Here is a 22,572-nt window from a genome sequence, read left to right on the forward strand (position 1 = left end):
ATTTTTAAAATTTTTACAAGCGCAAATAATTGTGTAGTAATATTCATATTGAAAATTCTGTCAGATTAAATTAGGTATTGTGATCTATTATCGCATATTGCTAAAATTTTGTTGACATAAAAAAATACAGAGCCCATAACTCTCGGGTCAATGCATTTCGTTGATAACGTTCCATTACGTTCCACGAAAAAGAAACGAACATTTTCTGACATGTAACACAAATCTGACAGTGCAGAACATAAATCCGACAAGAAAAGAGTATTTGATCGACAGATCCTTGATGGGTAGTACTGCATACATTATCGATGCTTGAATCTCTGTTTTATGAAGGCTAAACAAGGATTTACAAAGACTTAACACTTTGACGACTTCACGTTTTATAAAATCCTTATAGCCAAAATCAATTTTTATTTGACATTTTCTATCTGTAAAATTACATTCATATTACTTACTCTGAAACTTTATGATAATCTGATTTTACAAGTTCGTTTAAATAGTAAACTTGTAAATAGAGTAAAGTAAAAGTTGTAATAGATAGTGAAATCTCTGTTAGTTAAGTTTTGTAACAATCTCGAATTGAACAAGTCAACTTCCATTAATCGCGTTCGCTTAATTTTATAAACTAGGTTGCACGAGTTCTCGATCGAACAAGTTGACAAGAGTAGAGCGTCTTCGTGCCAGTTCAGTCATTCGCAGTTGCCGTTCTGATTGTTTTAAACGGACAGGGCTGGTTAGGGAAATGTCACGAAATTGTTCCTTCTATTATACGAAGGTAGATGCGATCGTTTTGAAAAGTATCTGCGTTGTGGTAATTAATTTGAAGGGATATTATTTCGATTTTGTCAAAGGGTAACAAATGACGAAGTGGTGAAATAGTAAAATTGCTATGTTACAAAAGTCCGATCAGGATAAAATTGCTAAATAATAAAATGGTAAAATAGGAAAATAAAAACGAGGGTAAAATAATAAAATAGCAAAATGATAAAATGGAAATAAAATGGAAAAATGATAATAAAAAGACAAAATGATAAAATGGTAATAAAATGGCGAAATAGCGAGATGATCAAATGGCAAAATGACAAAATGACAATAAAATGATGTGATAGCAAACTGATGAAATGGTAAAAAAGTGAGACAATAACAAAATGGTAAAATGACAATATAGCAAACTGGTAATAAAACGATAAAAAATTAACAAAATAGCAAAATGGTTAAACGGCAATATACCAAAATGATAATGAAATGGTAAAAAATTGACAAAACAGTAAAATGTTAAAACGGCAATATAGCAAACTGGGAATAAAATAATACAAAATTGACAATATCGTAAAACGTTAAAACAGCAATATAGCAAAGTGGTAATAAAATAGTACAAAATTGACAAAATAGCAAAATGATAAAACGGCAATATAGCAAAATGACAATGAAATGGTAAAAAATTGATAAAAAATCGTAAAATGGCAATACAGCAAAATAGTAATAAAATGCTAAGAAATTGACAAAATAACAAAATCGCAAAATGGTAAAGACGACAATATAGCAAAATGATAACGAGATAGTAAAACATTAACAAAATAGCAAAATAGTAAAATGGCAATATAGGAAAATGATAATAAAATGGTAAACGGCAATATAGTAAAATAGCAATAAAATGAAAAAATAACTGAAATGGAAATAAAATAGTAAAACGGCAATATAACAAAATGCTAATAAATTGGTAAAACGGCAATATAAGAAAATAGTAATAAAATGGTAAATGGCAATATAGCAAAATAATACAATGACGAAATAACGGAATAGTAAAATGTTAAAATTTCAATATAGTAAAATGGTAATCCAATGGCGAAATAACAAAATGACAATAAAATGGTAAAATAGCAATACGGGAAAATGGTAATAAAATGATAGAAAGTTAAAAATATGAAATGGCAATATAACAGAATGGTAAAATGGCAATATAGCAAAATGTTAAGATGGTAATAAAATAACAAAATATTAGAATCAGTAAAACAAATATAATTTTAATTATTAGTAATAATTGTTGTATATTCTCGTTAACTTTTTACAGGTGTTTATACAAATAGAATTTCTTTTAATAAATATAACAATAAAATAATAGCAGTAAGTATATATTTATTTCTCGGACTAACATTGCAACGGTAATCTCTTATTAATTCGCGTCGCTCCGTTGAAGTGATCGAACCTTTCGAAAAGAAATGAGAAAAAGGAATGGCAAGAACGATCGGAAATCCTGCGTATTTGTCAACTGTCGTCGAAGCAGAGAATAAAAGGGAGCATTGCCTTTGCCATTCGTGGAATGCACTCGAAGCTATCGTCTTATCCTTGGCGAGTGTGGCCGATGAAAAAAGACATAAGTTCTGATGGAGCCTCCCTCTTACCCCTCTGTCTGCTTCCTAAGGCGACCAGTATGGATTACAAAGGAATAGCTTCTAGGAATGTCGGTATGGTGCGAAAATTCTGTCTCTCGAATTTCTTTCCTCTGTATTCGCGTATCGTCTGCTCGCCGAAACAAACGACTTCATTCTCACGCAGTTCCCTTTCTTACCACGGTATATCGCCTTTTCCCATTTGCGACAATTGTCCGTATCGGTTTCGATCATCGATACGTTTCACGCCATTGTTTGCCGTTAAAGCAATCACCAATCGATGTCTCGAACGATCTCGTCACCTATGAGTATCCTTAGCCGATCCTCGTAGCGCGCCAATTTCAAATTTATTGTTTTAATGATTACGTTCTTTTTGATTATTTTTTTATATCTTCATGTATGACCTTTGTTTAGTTTAATGACAATTTAAGGACATTAATTTGAACATTTAACAAGCACACATACTTAATAAATAAATAATACAATTTATATTATTTATGAATTATTAAATGTGTATATGTTTATGTATATTTTATACTACTTATTATATACAATATTTATTTATACCCAAACAAAAGAATATACATTGATGTTTTTTGTAAAACATAATGTATTATTTTGGAAGAAAATATGAATAAATAAATTGTTTAAAAAAGTTTAAACAAATAGATATTTTATTTATTATGTAACTATATTTATATTTTCTTCATTTACAATTATAATTAAATACAATAATGTAATAATATAATATAATATAAAAAAATGTTTATAAATTGTAATAAATAAAATATAAAATTACTAATAAATAATTAATATACAAAATGTTTAACTACCACTAAAACAAATACCTCAACAATATACTTGTACAATTTATATCTTTAGATAAATTAATAAATTAATAATAATAATTAATAAACTTCGAGTATGACATTAAGGGAAGCTTAAGTGGATAATACTGCTTACCTTAGTATAATATCCTAAATTTATGCTAAATAGTTCGAACGATCATTACCTTATCTTTAGTCAATCGCTATTATCAAGTGTTAACAGAATTTATTAATGAAACCAGCAACTTTGGCACACTAGAGTGAACTAGTTCAACAAACTTGAAGCTCATGTCAGACTAATTACTAACTACTAGTTAATAGTGAAACGTCAAATGGAATCCACTTTGAAATTCTGAATCCGATTTCGATCGACTGCTCCCGTTAGAAGTCTTCTTATTAAAACTTTCATTAATGTGCGATTCGAGAAAACTGGGTAACTTTGCCATTTTCGGAATTATTAGTTAACTATGGGACAGAACTATAGAGATTTAGAAATTTGGCATTCTACAGGTTTTTAGATTTTTCTAATTTTGAAATTTGCAAATTTGTCTGTTTTAAATTTGGGATTTTACAAGTTTAAAAATTTGTACATTGTTTATTGAAAAATTCTAGGTAGAAGTTTAACAATTTTTTTATTTTTAAATCCGTAATTCCCCAAATTTCCAAAGTCCAAAATTTTCTCTAAGTTCTAAGTTCTCAATTTTGTTAATTTTCCAATTTCTAAGTTTCCGCATTCCCAAATTCCCAAATTCTGAAATTCCCAAATTCCTATATTCCCCAATTCCCACACTCCCCAATTCTCACATTCCCCAATTCCCACATTCCCTAATTCCTAAATTCCCCAATTCCCACATTCCCCAATTCCCACATTCCCCAATTCCCACATTCCCCAATTCCCACAATCCCCAATGCCCACATTCCCCAATTCCCAAATCCTCTAATTCCCACATTCTCCAATTCCCACATTTCCCAATCCCCACTTTCCACAATTCCCAAATCCCCCAATTCCCACATTCCCCAATTCCCACATTCCCCAATTCCCACATTCCCCAATTCCCACATTCCCCAATTCCCACATTTCCCAATTCCCACATTCCCCAATTCCCACATTTCCCAATTACCAAATCCCCCAATTCCCAAATCCCCCAATTCCCACATTTCCCAATTACCAAATCCCCCAATTCCCAAATCCCCCAATTCCCAAATCCCCCAATTCCCAAATCCCCCAATTCCCAAATCCCCCAATTCCCAAATCCCCCAATTCCCAAATCCCCCAATTCACAAATCCCCCAATTCACAAATCCCCCAATTATCACATTCCCCAATTCCCAAATCCCCCAATTCCCCAATTCCCACAATCCCAAATTCTTACATTCCCCAATTCCTAATTTCCGAATTCTCAAATCCCCAATTCCCAAATCCTTTATTGCTAATTTCCCTAATTTGCAATTTCCCCAATTCCCAAATCTAGAATTCCCAAATCTCCAATTCCCTCATTCCCAAATTGCTAAATTCCCCATTTTCTAAATTTTTATGTTTCCAAATTCCCCAAATACCCCAAAGTCCTCAAATCCCCAATTCTCACTGTTCCAACTACCCTACCTCCCACATTCCTACAACCCTAAACATCCCCTTCTCAAACCCCCCAAATCAAACCCTCAAAACCTTCCTGAAATATTCCTCACATAAAAAAACCAGAACATCCAGTACAACACTCTTAGAAAGTAAACAACGAAAGTCTGTTCATCACTGTTAAAAAAAGAAACGAATCAAAATGAATGCATAGCAATTTAAAATTAAGGAAAACGATTTGTATGTACGATATCGTCGACGTCTCGCATAAGCAATGCACCTTGCAAAACAGCAAATTTATTTGAAGGAGAGCTCCGTTGTCCTGGCCACAATTACCTTAAGCGTATCCTTCGCTCTTAAAAGGTAATTATTACTGCGGAACGATAAATCTGCCTTAACGTCGCTCTGCTACCCCTTCATCCCCCTTCAAACCTCTCCCTCTAACTCTCACTCTTCCACGATTTCCGTCTTTTCCTTCGCTCTATTATTCTTACTACTGCTCTTCGTATGCTTTTTTCCGTACCGCTTTCAGATTTTAAAGTATCCTTCGCAGCTTCTTTTGGCTTACGTCTTTGTCTCGATCCGACTGTTTTAATATTTCTGTTCATATTTTTATGAGAGGCTGATTCCTTCGATTTTGTTGGTAAGTGTCTTCTGTATGATTCAAATTGCTGATTTTATGATAGTGAAATAGTGATATGATAGTAGTGTTTTGTGGTTTTGAATGAAAATTGAAGTGTTGTAGTTAATATTCTATGTATGCAATATATTTGGAAATTGCGGTTGGTAGTTTTATGAGAAAATTTATTGCAAGTCTTCTGTAATAATTTTATGAAGTTTTTATTTTTTTAAATTGAATTCTTTAATTATTGTTTAATTAATTAATTCAGGTATTCATTGAGGAAATAATTAATTGCTATGCCGATTAAATTATACAATTATAATTTAAGTATAAATATTTAAGTATAGTAGTATTATAATTAAGTATAGCAGGGAATTATAATTTAGTTAATTTGTTCCATTATTATGTAGATGATTATTGAGAATTATTATTAATAATACTAGTATTGTAATTAAGTATAACAGGGAATTATTATTTCAATTAAATTATTCAATTATGTAGATAATTATTGAGAATAATTATTAATCATAATTAGTAATTTAATAATTGTATAAATTATTTAATGTTTATAATGTAGATAATGTATCACTAATAATTAATAATTAATTCATATACACACTGAACAAAATTAGTCAATCATTATTTAAGTTAAATTAATTTTAACTATTTTTAAAATTGAGATAATAATTTATCATTAATAACTAATAATTATTTAAAATAAATACTGAGAAAAATTAGTTAACCATTATTTAAGTTAAATTAATTTTAACTGTTTTTAAAGTTTAGATAATAATGTATCATTAATAATTAATAATTAATTGATATAAACACTGAGCAAAATTAGTTAATTATTATTTAAATTAAATTAATACTATGCGAATAATAGGCTGAAGTAATTGAATAAATTAACTATACTTGAATTCAACTATTTACTTATTATGTTTTGTATTATTGTTGTGTATTATATTAATACAAATAATTAATAGCTAAGTATTATAAGAAATAATTAATTTAAATAACTTTATTATTGTCAATACATCAACACTCGCAAATAAGTTAATTCATATTTCGCGCCAATATGAACCGGTTTTCGTTTGACTGTCGCGCCCTCTGTACCAGTCATGTGATACCTCCCCTCCCCACTACTTCCGCAACAAAATGGCTACGCGACGCCTCGCGGCTCTCGCGATCCGTCTGCACTTTATTTTAAATGAAAAGTGTTTCAGACTCCCAGTAAACTTCAACAATTTTTAATTTAAACTCATCGAACATCCGTAAAACCAGCGTTAAATCCCGCAAGAGAATCAATCACGATTATTTAATCGTCCAAACAACGTTCGAAAAACGAAATCAGCTTTAAAAGTACCTTAACGATAGTTAAAAATCCCCAGCCAGTGTTTTTTCGCCGTCGGTCCAAGCAGCATTTTCCAGCGAGCCAAGAAACTCGCCGCAAGATACGTTCGCGAGAAAAAGAGCTGGCAGTTGGTTCGGTGGTCGTAGCATTTCATGGCCGGTCGGTATAAGTTAACGACTATGCTCCAAGAAGGATAATTAAGGGGTAATTAACGGTGGCCACACGGCAATTCGTCTAGCGGCTCTATGTAAAGCGCAGGAGAACTCGCTCCCGACAGTCGCTTCATCCGAACCCAACTTTCAAACTGGGTCACTAATGTAAACGAGCTAAAACACGCTATTCTAATTTCTGGGCTGCGATGCTGAACCTTGCTATTTTATTCTTATTCCCGACGACAAATGCGTATCGCCCTTAAGGATGACCAGCTGCTAATGGCAGTCGCCGTTATCGTTCGCGTCTTTTAGGTTAGGTTTACGGAACGACGGTTTTTGTATTCCTTATTTTCAATTACGAAAATTATTAACCGGTTAAGCTTTATTGTGGACTTTATTCTGGGTTAGGCTTTACTGTGGTGTACATTAAATTATTTATCTTTTTGGACCGTTTAATGGCTTTTCATGATTAGAATACGGAGATATAAGTTTTAATGCTACGAATGTAGGGATTGAAAGGTAATGTGTATGCGAAGTTGAACATTTTTAGATTATTTGATATGTAAGTGTGATGTGATATTGACTTTTATTTATAATATAAGATAAAAAGATTAAAAGATTATGAGTGTAACAGTGATTCTATACTGTCATTTATATGGAAATATACATTTGATTGCAACTAGTGATTGGAAAAATAGGTTTTACTATTTTAATGGCGTTCTCTGCGTAACTGATCAACGCATGCGCCGAAGCCAATATGGCGTTCCCTGCGCAACTGATCAACGGCGCATGCGCAGAAGCCAATATGGCGTCGCAGCCATCATTTTATTATTACTGCATTACTACTAGTCATTATATGACAAAGTAATATATTCAAATAAACAATATTGTGATTGTAATATAGTATATTATTTATATATTATTATGTTAATATATTATATTACTGTACTACTAGTAACTACTAGTCATTATGTAATAAAGTAATGCATTTAAATAAGTAATATTGTAATTGCAACATTACTGATATATAATTATATTACTATATTATATTACTGTAGTATTATCAGTCATTATATAAATTATATAAACGTGGTTTATATCAAAATATAAAATAAATAAAATAAAAATATGCAATAATATAAAAATGTATGTAGAATTGATATAATAAAATTAAGAAGTATAAACTGAATATATAACGCGTACCAGTAATCCATTACAAAAATCAACAACGCAATTTAAAAAACCATCTATCCATACATCAATTCAACCCTATCGATTATCGATCTCCATCAAATTCATATTAAATATCAATACACAGTCCCACGAAGATCCTTCTTCAAAATGCCTGCAACAAAATACCTCATTGTTGATTCAAGAAAAGTCACTTTATAGTTAAATTGCGAGAAAAGTCGAAAAGCGTCGATGCCCGCCATCTTACGTGGCAATAAATAAAGCTGATAAGACGAGCTGCGATGTTTGCCAACGTTTTACTATTAATTTTCCATCCTTTCACCATTATTCTTCATCGTTTCCGTGTCACGATGAACGATCGACCCCGGACCCATTGCCTCGATTTACGACCTATACTTACAACTCTTGTTCGAGCCCTGTTTCCTTTTTATTGCGAATCGTTTAGGGCTGATTTCGTGTAATCCGACGTTTCTTCGCGATAGCTGGAGGATCAGCGGCTAATTAGAGACACTTGGCACTTTTGTTGAGATGTGATTTTTGGAGGATATTTTTGTTAATTTTGGGGACTTTTAGGTGAGAGTGGTTGGGGATATGGGAGACTAGTTGGGGAGAGATTGAGATGTTGAGGGGCAGGTGTGTTGATGTGTGATGATATGGTGATATGGTGATGATACAGTGATATGGTGATGATATGGTTTTGGGGTATTTTAAAAATTTTGGAATTGAGGTATTTAGTAGTTGGATATTGAGAAATTTTGGGAATTTGGTAATTTAGGAAGGTGGAAATTGGGATATTGAGAAATTTGGAAATTTGGGAATTTGGGAATTTAGGAAGGTGGAAGTCCAGAAATTGAAAAATTTTGGAATTTTGTAATTTAGAAATGTGGAAATTGGAAAATTGAGAAATTTGGGAATTTGGTACTTCAGGAAAGTGGAAATTAAAAAATTTAGAAATTTGGGAATTTTGTAATTTAGAAATGTGGAAATTGGTAGTTTAAAAATGTAGAAATTGTAAAATTGAGAAATTTGGAAATTTGGGAATTTGGTACTTTAGGAAAGTGGAAATTAAAAAATTGAAAAATTTAGAAATTTGGGATTTTTGTAATTTAGAAATGTGGAAATTGGTACTTTAAAAATGTGGAAATTATGAAATTGAGAAATTTGGAAATTGGAAAACTCCTAAATTTTAGACGATCAAAAATTTGAATATTTGAAACCCGAATTCAGACATTTTGAAATTGGAAAATTTGATAAATGTGAAAATTTAGAAAATTGAAAAACTAAACAATCATTCACAAAATTTCAAAAACCAACAAATTTTCAACAAATTTAAAAATTATCAAATTCGAATTACATCCAATCAAACTAACATATTCAGTATTTTCCAATTAATCTACAATAAAAATTTTAATATTTTTACTTAGTATTCTATCGACCATCCTATTTTTCTATAACAGCAACAATAAATTTTCACGTAAACTTTCGATAAGTCAATTATAATACAATAGCGAATATTTTCCGTTATCTCAACGCATACAAACTTTAACCCCTACGGGGTTAAGTTTCATCGAATTTTTCCACGCTAAATAATTGGAGAGCATCTCCGCGACAAAGTTATCCACATTTTAATTATTTTCACGCTTAATTTGCCCGCCAGAGATTCGACACCTGCTTCACGATATTTTTTGCATTAGGAACGCGCGCATAATTGTGGATTAATGAAAACTAGAGCAAACTCGGGTTATTACACTCGAATCTTTCATACGGCACTGCGTTCTCGTTCGCAGTATTATTTTACTTGTTTTTTTCCTTCGTCCAATGTATATTTCGTTTCGAATTGAAAATAAATGTAACAAACCGAGCGTGTACGTTGATCTGGGAAAATAAATTCGTGGACGGAAAATGTGTCCTCTAATTCGATTGTTTTGGTAAAATATTTTTTGTAAGAGGCTGGGTCAACGGTGACCCGAAGGTACAATAGTATTTTAATTTTAGAGCGACGTGCACAGTTTTATTTAATGTTTCGTTTGTGTCGTTCATTGTGGAAATGCTCTGAGTAAAAAGAAATTGAAGTTTTTTTTTGTTAATGTTTTGGAAATTTTTTATGAAAAAGAACAAAACATAAACGAATAAATAAATTAAAATATATAAATGAATAAATAAATAAAAAAATATAAATGAATAAGTAAGCAAAAAAATATAAATGAATAAATAAATAAAAAAATATAAATGTATAAATAAATTAAAAATATAAATGAATAAATAATTAAAAAAACATAATTGAATAAATAAATAAAAAAACATAAATGAATAAATAAATTAAAAAACATAAATGAATACGTAAACAAAGAAACATAAATAAATACATAAATAAAGGAACATAAATAAAATTACCTAAATAAAATTAATTAATAGATAAATTAGATAAAATAGCTAGAAGATGAAATTGATGAAGTACATGAAATAAGAGAAATAAAGAAATCAAATAAAATATGTGAACTAAACAAAACAAATAAAATAGATGAAGTAGATAAAACAGATAAATTAATGAGGTAGATAAAATAGATGAAATGGATGAAATACATAAAATAGATAATATGAATAAAATAATGAGATGAAGAAAATAAGCAAACCATCTAATATAAATGAATTAAATAAAGCAAATAAAAGGAATGAAATAGTTAAAACAGATAAATTAAATAAAATAGATAATTGCAGATAAAGTAGTGAAATAGATAAAATAGATAAAATGAATAAAATAATTAAATCAAGAAAATAAACAAACCAACTAAAGTAAATGAACTAAATATAGCAAACAAATAAGATAAAATAGATAAAACAGATGAGGTAGATAAAATAGGTGAAGTAGGCAGATGAAATAGATAAAATAATTAAGTGAAATAATGTGAAAGTGACAAAATGTTTATAGTATATACAATTGTAGATAAGTAAGTGGGATAGATTACAATAGATAAAACAGATATTGTAGATGAATGTGGTAGATGGAATAAATAAATGAAATTTACAAAATATACAATAGGTGAAATAAATGATATAGATAAGCTAGTAGATGAAATAAATTAAGTAAGATGAAGCTAGTGGATTAAATAAATATACAAACTGAACTAGATGATATAGATAAACGTGGTAGATGAAACAGATAATGTAGATGAAAGTGGTTGATGAAGCAAGTATAGAGAAATAATGAAATATGAAAGTAAATAAATAAACAAAGTTAACAAAGTAGATTTAACAAATTGCAATAGATGAAATATATGATATAGATAAAAGTGGTAGATGAAACAGATAATATAGATGAAAGTGGTTGATGAAGCAAGTATAGAGAAATAATGAAATATGAAAGTAAATAAATAAACAAAATTAACAAAGTAGATTTAACAAATTGCAATAGATGAAATAGATGATATAGATAAAAGTGGTAGATGAAACAGATAATGTAGATGAAAGTGGTTGATGAAGCAAGTATAGAGAAATAATGAAATATGAACGTAAAAAAAAAGCAAAAGTAATAAAATAAACAGAACAAATTGCAATAGATGAAATAGATAATGTAGATAAAAGTAATAAATGAAATTAAGTAGATGAAGCAACTGGATAAAATAACTAAAAAAGATTAACAAAACAGATGAAATGTATAATACAGATAAAGTATATAGATAAAATAAACTAAATAAACTAAAGAAACTAGATGAAATTACAACAAACGCAGTAGATAAAACAAGCCATCACCCACAACGAAAAAAAAATAAATTACAAGAAACAAGTAAGTGAAATAAATAAAATGATAAATGTATTGTCAAGAAAATAAGCGTAGAACCGTTGGTTTCGAAAGGCAATTTCTCGTTGAATGAAACAAAGCCACGATAAGAGAGGAACCCTCGATATCTTGTAAACGCCGTATCCAAAGATGCGAACAAACCGTACCTACTTCAATTTACTCGAATTACCTTGGAAACTTCTCATGCGTTAACTACAAGATTTTCTTCAAGTTCACGCTAACGAGGACTAGACAAAAGAACACACGCAAGACCCTCGGAACAACCAATTACCAGAAATTCACTAACAAACTACTCCGTGTGCAAAAGTCACGAAATAAGTTTGGCAAGCAGCAGTTCAAGCCGAGTAAACAAAGTACAGATAATCTCGTACAACACGATTTTCGCACAACATTGCACGAACGTTGCGAAACCTTGAATACATTATACATGTACATAATACGTGCTGCTACCGGGGGACATTATGACCCACTGAGATAAAAGGTATGGAATTTGAAAAACTTGGTTAAAAGATAATCTTGTGAACGATTGATGATTATCTAACTTTTGAATTTCTGGATTATGTATTTTAGGGTTTTGTTTTTATAAACTTGTGAATTTACAAATTGAAAATTATTATATTGCATGTTATTAAATTTTAGGGGTTATGAAGTTCATTAATTTTGTACATTTCAACATTTTTTTAAAACAGCACTTTTCTAAGGTTATTGGATTTTTGAAATTTACAAATTTTACAATTTGCAAAGATTGATAAATTCAAATTTTTAGGTTTTCAAATTTCTAAATACCAAATTGCCAAATTTCAAAATTTTTAAAAACCAAATTGTCGAATTTATAAATTTATGAATTTCTAAATACCAAATAGACACATTTATAAATTTACAAATTTCTAAATACCAAATTGTCGAATTTCTAAATTTCTAAATAGCAAATAGTCAAATTTCTAAATTTAAGAATTTCTAAATACTAAATTATCGAATTTCTAATTTTCCAAATAGCAAATAGACACATTTACAAATTTCTAAATATCAAATTATCGAATTTTTAAATTTCTAAATAGCAAATAGTCAAATTTATAAATTTACAAATTTCTAAAGACCAAATTGTCGAATTTCTAAATTTCTAAATAGCAAATAGTCAAATTTCTAAATTTAAGAATTTCTAAATACCAAATTATCGAATTTCTAATTTTCTAAATAGCAAATAGTCAAATTTATAAATTTACAAATTTCTAAATACCAAATTGTCGAATTTTCGAATCCTTAAACTCATAGAATTTTTAGTCTCAAAATTTGCAAATTTCTAAATTTTCAAATTCGACATTTTCGCACTCCCATATTCTTAAATTTTCAAGTTTCAAAATTCAACATTTTTCCAATTTTGTCGAATTTTCAAAGTTTTTAAAATTTCCAAAATTTGGACATATTCATTTCCCATATTATGGAATTTATTAAATTTCCAAATTGACAAGTTTCTCAAATTTTCAAAGTTGCACAAAGTTTCCAAATATTCATTTCTCAAAATTATTAAATATATCAAATTTCCAAATTTACAAGTTTCTCAATGTTGATGCAACTTCAAACAATACTTCAGAAAAACTTGTTTGAATTTCTCAAATTTCCAAAATTTTTTAATTTCAAAAATCACAACAATTACACAAAATTCCCAAATATTCGCTTCTCAAAATTATTAAATATATCACATTTCCAAATTCATAAGTTTCTCAATATTGATACATTTTATAAACAATGCTTAAGAAGATATTTGTTGAATTTCCCAAATTTCAAAAATTTTCTAATTTCCAAAATCACAACAATTACACAAAATTTGCAAATATTCAATTCTCAAAATTATTAAATATATTAAACTTCCAAATTCATAAGTTTCTCAATATTAATACAACCCTAACTCTTAAACTTAAAAAAGAGTTTCTCTAATATCCCAAATTTCCAAAATTGTCTCATTTCTAAAACTACCGCAATTACATATATGTACCAATATTCAATCTTCCAACTCTAAAACTCCCCAAAATACAAACAAAAAACTTACCACCACATCAAAACATAATTTAAATATCAGCAACCAAACTAAAAAAAATCTCTTAATAAATTAACGCAGTTATTCCCTATTTCATTACTGTCATATTCACGGTATTAAAAAAATAAAATCCATACAAATAGGAGTCTCTGAACCGCACTCGCCAAAAATTACTAAAATGAATTCGCGTTGTTATGGAGTGAAAAACGAGCTTTATCGACCTGATAGAAATTTAACGAAAATGTGAGGCACACCGACAAACACCAATGCACAGCACGAATAAACATTCAAGTGCGTGTGACAGTTGGCGAACATATTATTAATTGGAGGCTTCGACGAGCGTCGACCCTCTTTTTCACTTTTCTTTCTTTCCTTCGTCGAAATAATTTCACGCTGAAACTCGGCCGTTTGCCACTCGTTTATCATTCCATTTCGATTACCGTTCTTCTACATTTTTCATGCCTAACGCTGCGGCGAACAGAGAAAGAGAGCACGCGCTTCGTTTCCTCCATTATCTTTCACTTTGCTCTTTATTTTTCTCTAATTATTCGAAATGACAATTCGAATACTGCTTTGCAGTTTTTTGGGGCGGTCAATTTTCTGGGATGACTGTAGTTTGATTATTTGGAGTAATCAGGATTTTGCCAAACTTGCAAATTCTGGAATATATTGGTTTGCAAATTTCTAAATTGCCAGTTTTTTGAAGTTTTAGGAATTTTAGGGATTTGCAAATTTTGGGGATTTTTCAGGTGTAAATGTTTTGCAAATGTTGGAAATTTGTAAATTTTTAGGAATTTTTGGAATTTTGAGAATTTGTAAATTTTTAGGAATTTTTGGAATTTTGAGAATTTGCAAATTTTTAGGAATTTTTGGAAGTATGAGAACTTGTAAATTTTGGGGAATTTTTGGAATTTTGAAAATTTGTAAATTTTGGAGAATTTCTGAAGTCATGAAAGTTTTGAAATTGTTGGAAATTTGTAAATTTTAGGAATTCTGAGAATTTTTTAATTTTGGGAGATTTTTGAAATCATGAAAATTGTAGAAATGTTGTAAATTTTAAGAATTTTGAGAATTTGTCGATTTTTGGGGTTTTTGAAATCGTGAAAATTTTTAAAATGTAAATTTTGTAAATTTCAGAAATTTTGAGAAGTCAATTTTGGGGAATTTTTAAAATCATGAAAACTCAGGAATTGTTGGAAATTTTATAAATTTTAGGAATTTTGAGAATTTGTCAATTTTGGGGAATTTTTTAAATCGTGAAAATTCTAGAAATGTTGGAAATTTTGTAAATTTTAGGAATTTTGAGAATTTGTCAATTTGGGGGAATTTTTTAAATTATGACAATTTAGGAAATGTAGGAAATTTTTGAATTTGAAAATTATAGAATTAAAAAATTTAAAACTGCTAAATTGAAAAATAAATTTATAAACTCAAAAATGTATAAATTTGAGAGTTTGAATATTTAAATACTCGCAAATCTGAAACTTAAAGATCCAGAAATTAGAAATATAAAAAATATATAAATTTACAAAATTTGTCCCATAAAAATAAAAATTTATTTTGTATCTCTAGCAACACATAGCCAGTGTATAAAGATAAGTAGGAGAATATCCAAGGCAGGATATACGTGTGGTAATTAATGCCGCTGCAGTGCTGCGGGCCAAGAAGCTGGGGACAGGTTGGTAGCGTGAGCCAAAACCAAATATTCCTAGAGTCTGTGTATCCGGTATCCAGGCTATCCGGGTATTAGTTCGACACGTACCAATTATAAGCTGGCAAACGAGTCATTTCTAACTTGTTCGCGACACGAATATCGCACGTCTCGATTTAAAGACGAGCTATAGAAACGATCACGTAGTATTTTTGACCATTTTTAAACTAGTCTGTTAAAATCGAGTTTACTAATTTTCATTTCTTTCTTTTTCGTGCGAGATGGCTGATGTCTTCGTTGGATTAAAAATAGCAATTGGTACTTCATATGTAATTTAAAAATGGCAATTGGTACTTCATATGTAATTTAAAAATGGCAATTGGTACTTCATATGTAATTTAAAAATGACAATTGGTACTTCATATGTAATTTAAAAATGGCAATTGGTACTTCATATGTAATTTAAAAATGGCAATTGGAAGTTCATATGTAATTTAAAAATGTTAATGTTACTTCATATGTAATTTAAAAATGACAATTGGTACTTCATATGTAAATTAAAAATGTTAGTGTTACTTCATATGTAATTTAAAAATGTTAATGTTACTTCATATGTAAATTAAAAATGTTAGTGTTACTTCATATGTAATTTAAAAATGTTAATGTTACTTCATATGTAATTTAAAAATGTTAGTGTTACTTCATATGTAATTTAAAAAAGTTAATGTTACTTCATATGTAATTTAAAAATGTTAGTGTTACTTCATATGTAATTTAAAAGTGTTAGTGTTACTTCATATGTAATTTAAAAATGTTAATGTTACTTCATATGTAATTTAAAAATGTTAATGTTACTTCATATGTAATTTAAAAATGTTAATGTTACTTCATATGTAATTTAAAAATGTTAATGTTACTTCATATGTAAATATAAACCTAACTTCAACATGTAAGGTAAGTGAAATATATGTCAAGTAATTATTTGACATATATTTTTATTATTAACTCCAATTAATTTGTTAACTATTTTATGTATTAAATTCTTTCAATAAAATATCGAATGTTTTCCTAGGAAAACAATTTTCAAATGCAACGTCGAGTAAAAACATAATATATTAATATATTATATGACGAACTCTTTCAGGTAAAATATGAATTGTATACAACTATATTATGCTTATGTTGGGATTTAGAAATGAATTCCACGACTCTGTTATTTAATTATAGTTTATTAACAATATGCACTGCACGCCCACTATTTGATTTTCAAACATACACTAACGCCGCGTACTGTCACTGGCGACCGACTCGCGCGCCGAGAATTACCGAAGTCTGCCGAACCGTTCCGATTGACACGGACCATGCCATCGGTAACGCGCAGTAGTGTTTTTTAACATTCCCGTTATTTTATTACATTATTTTATTATTAACTTACACTGCAATATTATTTTACTATTTAATTACATTTTCTCGTTATTTAATTACATTATAACATCATTTTATTATGCTATTATACTATAATATACATTTGCGTTTATATTTCATAAACTTCAAACTTTAATTCTATTTACTCCAAGAAGCAAATTTCAAGTCACAGTATCATTCCACGAACGTCCTGCAATTTCGAGTACATTCACTTTAAACTAAAAATTTTAACTGCATATCGTGCGTTACTCTTATTTCCTGCATCGCGTTATCGCAAAACTCCCTTTGACGGATTTCCTCAATCAGAAATCCCCATTTCCGGTGCATAAACCAAACAGTAATAACGTCGATAAAAAAGCGGTAACGAGTCGAAAGCAACGGTAAAGAAGGGTTGTAATACACGAAAGACATGTATATCCCTTAATTAGAAGATCGCAATTAATTGACGGTATATTATCGAGTAAGATACACGATCCCCTAATTATTTCCGGCGCTATACGAAACTCTTAAGGCAAAATAAGCTTATCTTGTCTCTACAGCTTAAGAAGGTATTTTCGAATGACGATCCATCCCGTCGATTAATCTGAATATCCAGCAGCTGCGTTCGCCTCTTGAGAGCTCTTCGATACAATGTGTTCCATTACGTTATATCGCATACGACACCACTTTGTCCTTCCATCAAACTCGATTCCCTCTATAATTCGAGCTTCTCTTTTTACCAAGGATCTTTTTGACCGTTGCAGCCTTTCATTGCGATAAAAAAAAGCTCTCTGTAATTACGAAACACGCGTCCCCTTTCTCTATATCAACACATTCCACGCTTCGCGTCGCCCTTTTTCTCATTATTTCGCGACTTCGGACAAAGATTTCAGAGCACCGTAAACTCTTGTCAAATGGTACTCGATCAAAATTGCTTTTACCGATACTGCCAATTGTTGCGTTATTCCTTTGATATTGTATTTATTGTACTTCTTTGTGGATGGGAGCGATACAGGGATTATAGGACTCTGGTATTTCCTCGCAGGGATGAAAGATGAAATAGGGTAGGGAAGTCAATAATTGGGAATTTTTCAAGAGTTTCGATACTTGACAATTTCGATATTTCCAAATTACAAATTCTATTTGTTTGTGACAACTTTAAAATCCGTGCATCTCTTATTCCACCTATTATGTTTACGGTGGGTCGAAATAAATATTCGAATTCTCAGGCACCTGGTGCATCAACTCTTCTATATCATTAACTTCCCTTAATAATTTCCCTTTGAAAAATCATTCATTTGGTACGCAAGATGATAGTTTAATTCGTCTTTGCAACGTTGCCGCCATTGTCTTCATTGTGTCGATGCAATGCGAACGAAGCAAGACGAAAACGAGGGCTTAGGTAAGATTGGCGAAACAACGGGACCAAATGAACTCAATTAAATATTGAATACGTGTAATCGTCGAGGTTCGTTTCGCATTGTAACGTGACGCCGTCCCGTTTTACGTTTGCAGCCGAGTTAGTCACTAGGTTATTAAGTTATTATAATGCTGCTTGGGCGAATGGGGGACAAAGCAAACCGGGGAATCAGCATGAAATATCCATATCGGAACCATGATAACTTCATCGGAGAGTTGTAATGTGCCTCTGACCCGAATCCTACTTTGATATCCAGAAATCGGCAGACTGTAGCGTAAATTAATCAGTGAACGTGCGATACGCGAACGTTTAGTAGTTCCAAAGTTGGAAATATGGGATTTATTGTGTTGTTTGATTCACGTGCATTTTCTCGATTTTCGTAAGATTAAATAATGTTTGCCTAGTTTGCTGATAAAATAAGAATGAAAAAAGAAACAGAATCGGGATTAGTTAATTACTTTATGTATATAAATCATTTAAATACAAATTAGAGATTGAAGTTATAATAATACATATAGAACGCAAATGTATTCGTTTATCGTCGAACAATACAACATTAGAAAATATAATCGATTTTTCGATGTAGTTTCTATTTCTTGCAAGAACGAGCAGATAGCTTCTAACTTCTACAACCGACAAGTTAATAATGAATATTCGGGCCTCGCCCAAGCAATGTTCGCAACACGCTCGGGCCTTTCTGACTTTTCCCGAATACTACCCTTATCTACCATAGCGACTTTACTCCTGGACCAGCCTAAAGGTCCCGGAGAACAACCAAGTGGTTCTCCGTCCACTGTCCCTCACTACCGGAGACGTTCGTCATCTCCCTCTCAGGGTCATACCACCCTCAGGGCGATGCATACAGCACCTCCCCTAGCCGTGGCTTAAACGGCCCCAGGTTCGCCGAAGCGCCCCTGTGCTCGCAAGGAGATCGCCAGCTAGGCATCGCTTCTCAGAAATTTACAAATGTTATCTCGCTCGCTCTTTCTTCGCTCTGCGCTACAAAACTTATCGCTGCCTTCGCAATGACAACACAATGGCACACAATTTACAACATAACGAATAACCATGGTTATTTTACATTCAGACATAACCCAAACTTATACAATTTTACTTAAATCTAAATAAAACAATTATTCTGGGAGTATTTAATAGTGACAAAAGTAACATTTTAAGTAATAAATGTTTACCTAGTTATGTAGTTAGAATTTAGTAACTAATTAAACTTGCTAATTGATTGACCCAGCGAATTGCTACGCAACTGACTGATTAACCTTGTCAGTAGTTAATAATTAACTACGTTAACTGACTGATGAACGTGGTCGGTAATTAGCAACTAAATAGATTTACTAATTGATTAATGCAATCGGTAGTTAATAATTAGCGGAAATTGCAAACTGACTTGTTGAATTAAATATTGGCTTATTGATATCCTAGTAAATTCATAATTAAACTTGCTGATTATAGCAATATAGTATGAAATAGATTATATTGTATGAAATATTGCATTGTAATATTTTCATGCAAAAGATATGTCTTTTATATTGAAAGTAATCAAAACACTCACCTATGTTGGGGGTAGATATGCTGAAAGGCAAGTTATTTTCTTGAACTCTTACCGTTTCGGGTTCTGAACTCTGAGCACATCTGGAACCAAAAAGGATGAAGGATAGTTAAGTGAAAATTTAATAGAAGGGTTGTAAATTTGATAATTCTTAAATCACCAAAATTACTTAATTGTCCAGTTCCCTAGTTTCCCAATTCCCTAATTTCCTAATTCCCTAATTTCCCAAATCCCTAATTTCCCAATTCTCTAATTTCCCAATTCCCTAATCACCAAAATTACTTAATTTCCAAATTCCCTAATTTCCCAATTCCCTAATTTCCCAATTTCCTAATTTCCCAAATCCCTAATTTCCCAATTCTCTAATTTCCCAATTCCCTAATCACCAAAATTACTTAATTTCCAAATTCCCCAATTTCCAAATTCCCTAATTTCCCAATTCCTTAATTTCCCAATTTCCTAATTTCCCAATTTCCTAATTTCCCAAATCCCTAATATCCCAATTCTCTAATTTCCCAATTCCCTAATCACCAAAATTACTTAATTTCCCAATTCCCTAATTTCCCAATTCCCTAATTTCCCAATTCCCTAATTTCCTAATTCCTTAATTTCCCAAATCCCTAATTTCCCAATTCCCCAATCACCAAAATTACTTAATTTCCCAGTTCCCCAGTTTCCAAATTCCCTAGTTTCTCAATTCCCTAATTTCGCAATTCTAAATTTAAAAATTCCTGAACCTTTACCATATTAAATTTTGACGTTGCAAAATTTGAAGTATGGTTAAGACTTTAACACAGCATATAATTTATATCTCAATATAAACCCACACCAACACCACATAAAGCCACATATGAAATATCACACTTCTAACTTTCCAAAAACCCAATAAAATCCACTGTCAACTACACAAATAAACCACTACAACCCCAGATATCCAAACACACCCTCCACAATTGTTTCAAGGTGTATCAAAAGCACACAAAACAAAGGAATAATCCTCTTTCAGCATGAATTGTGCACCAATCGTAAAGCAAACACAAGAATCCAGGCACGAAGAAGAAACAGATAAAGAGTAAATTCTGGTCTAAACACATGTAGCAGGAGCTTTTTATTTGTCGGATCGATTTAAAGGGGACGAAGGTTCCAATTCGATCGGTTTTCACCGGTTAAATCCCTGTCGTGACGCTATTGAGAGTAGCTGGGATTCAGGGGCGGATTTCAATGGAGCCGCAACCCTCTGGTTCCCTCGGGGGTTGCATTTCGCGGATCCGTCTTAACGAAGCTTGCTGCTTTACTATGCACGTGCAGTTAGGCGTAAACCCATCCACCGAGAATCATTACCGCGGCGAAATAAAAAGCCGGCTTTTCAAGGACGCGTGGGAAATGCGGGATACGGTAGATTGATTCGAGATCTCTGGAGAAACGTTCGAACGGTTAGAAACGCTTTGAATGTCATTCTTGAGTAGCATACCTATTTGTTGGAAGTAACGGACAAAACAAATGAACTGCGCTATGCGCGTCCGAACACGCATCACGATGCTTTGTCCTACAGTTACAGTTTTACCTTCGTCTACGAAGCACCGCGCATTTTGTAAAGACATTTTTATATTATTAAAGTATTTTCCGTTCACCTCAGCACTGCAGTTTATTTTCCTGAAGCTAATCCTAACAGGTTATGGGCCCAGACACATTCTGGTCGCGTGTGGAAAATTAAACGAACATTTTTTAGTACGACGAATTTAATTCGCGATAGTGCAGTGAGTGTGAAAAGTTGTGAAAAGTTAAAGTTTTTGTCAAGATGAGTTCCTCAACTTCAGTGCGCATCGAACCACTCGGAAAAGACAATTACGACACGTGGAAAATTCAAGTGGAAGCTCTACTGATAAAAAACGACAACTGGAAGTACGTTAATGGCAATAAAATACGACCCGACGTAACTCAGGGCGAAGCGGCAACACAATGGGACGAAGCGGACGCAAAGGCAAGATCCGATTTGATATTAGCAATTAGCCCGTCCGAAATTAAACAAATTAAAAATTGCAAGACATCGAACGAGATCTGGAAGAAATTAGAAGGTATTTACCAGTCGAAAGGTCCGGCGCGAAAAGCGACGCTATTGAAGCAGCTTGCTTTGCGAAAAATGGCAGAAGGCGACGACGTGAGATCGCATATGAACTCTTTCTTTGACGCGGTCGACAAATTAGAAGACATGGAGGTTAAAATCAACCCGGATATGCTCGCCGTTCTTCTGCTGTACAGTTTACCCGGTTCGTTTGAAAATTTTCGGGTGGCCATCGAATCCCGAGATGAATATCCGACGCCCGAAGCGCTTAAAATAAAAATTTTAGAAGAGAGCGCTGCGCGAACCGATAAAGCAAAAGAGTCGAGTGATAGCGCGATGTGGGTAAGAAAATCGACCAAGCCGGACAGGTCAAACACAGCGCAATGGAAGCGCCATGATACCGCAACAGAAGAGCCGAATAAAAACGCGAAGGAAAAACTACGTTGTTTCCGCTGTAAAAAGATAGGACATCGAGTTTCGGAATGCCGCGGACTGTTCCGCGGGCAACGGCAGTCAACTGCAGGAATGGCTA

At 31.6% G+C, this 22,572-nt stretch overlaps 1 protein-coding gene across 5 annotated transcripts in view; it reads right to left on the reverse strand.

Annotated features, from left to right (window-relative positions):
* LOC100877990 (dipeptidase 1) overlaps nt 1–22,572 on the reverse strand; it is a 414,301-nt gene that overhangs the window by 266,832 nt on the left and 124,897 nt on the right. For 4 of the 5 annotated variants that reach the window (XM_076534710.1, XM_076534708.1, XM_076534714.1 and 1 more), the window contains exon 2: nt 19,982–20,061. Coding sequence is in view for 1 of the 5 variants with exons in the window: in XM_076534715.1 (XP_076390830.1) it covers nt 20,034–20,061 (28 nt within the window). In the remaining 4 variants the exon portion in view is untranslated. The remainder of the gene's footprint in view (nt 1–19,981; nt 20,062–22,572) is intronic. The other variant, XM_076534715.1, reaches the window with a different exon arrangement.

Source organism: Megachile rotundata, chromosome 8, assembly GCF_050947335.1.
Source record: "Megachile rotundata isolate GNS110a chromosome 8, iyMegRotu1, whole genome shotgun sequence".
Taxonomy (NCBI): domain Eukaryota; kingdom Metazoa; phylum Arthropoda; class Insecta; order Hymenoptera; family Megachilidae; genus Megachile; species Megachile rotundata.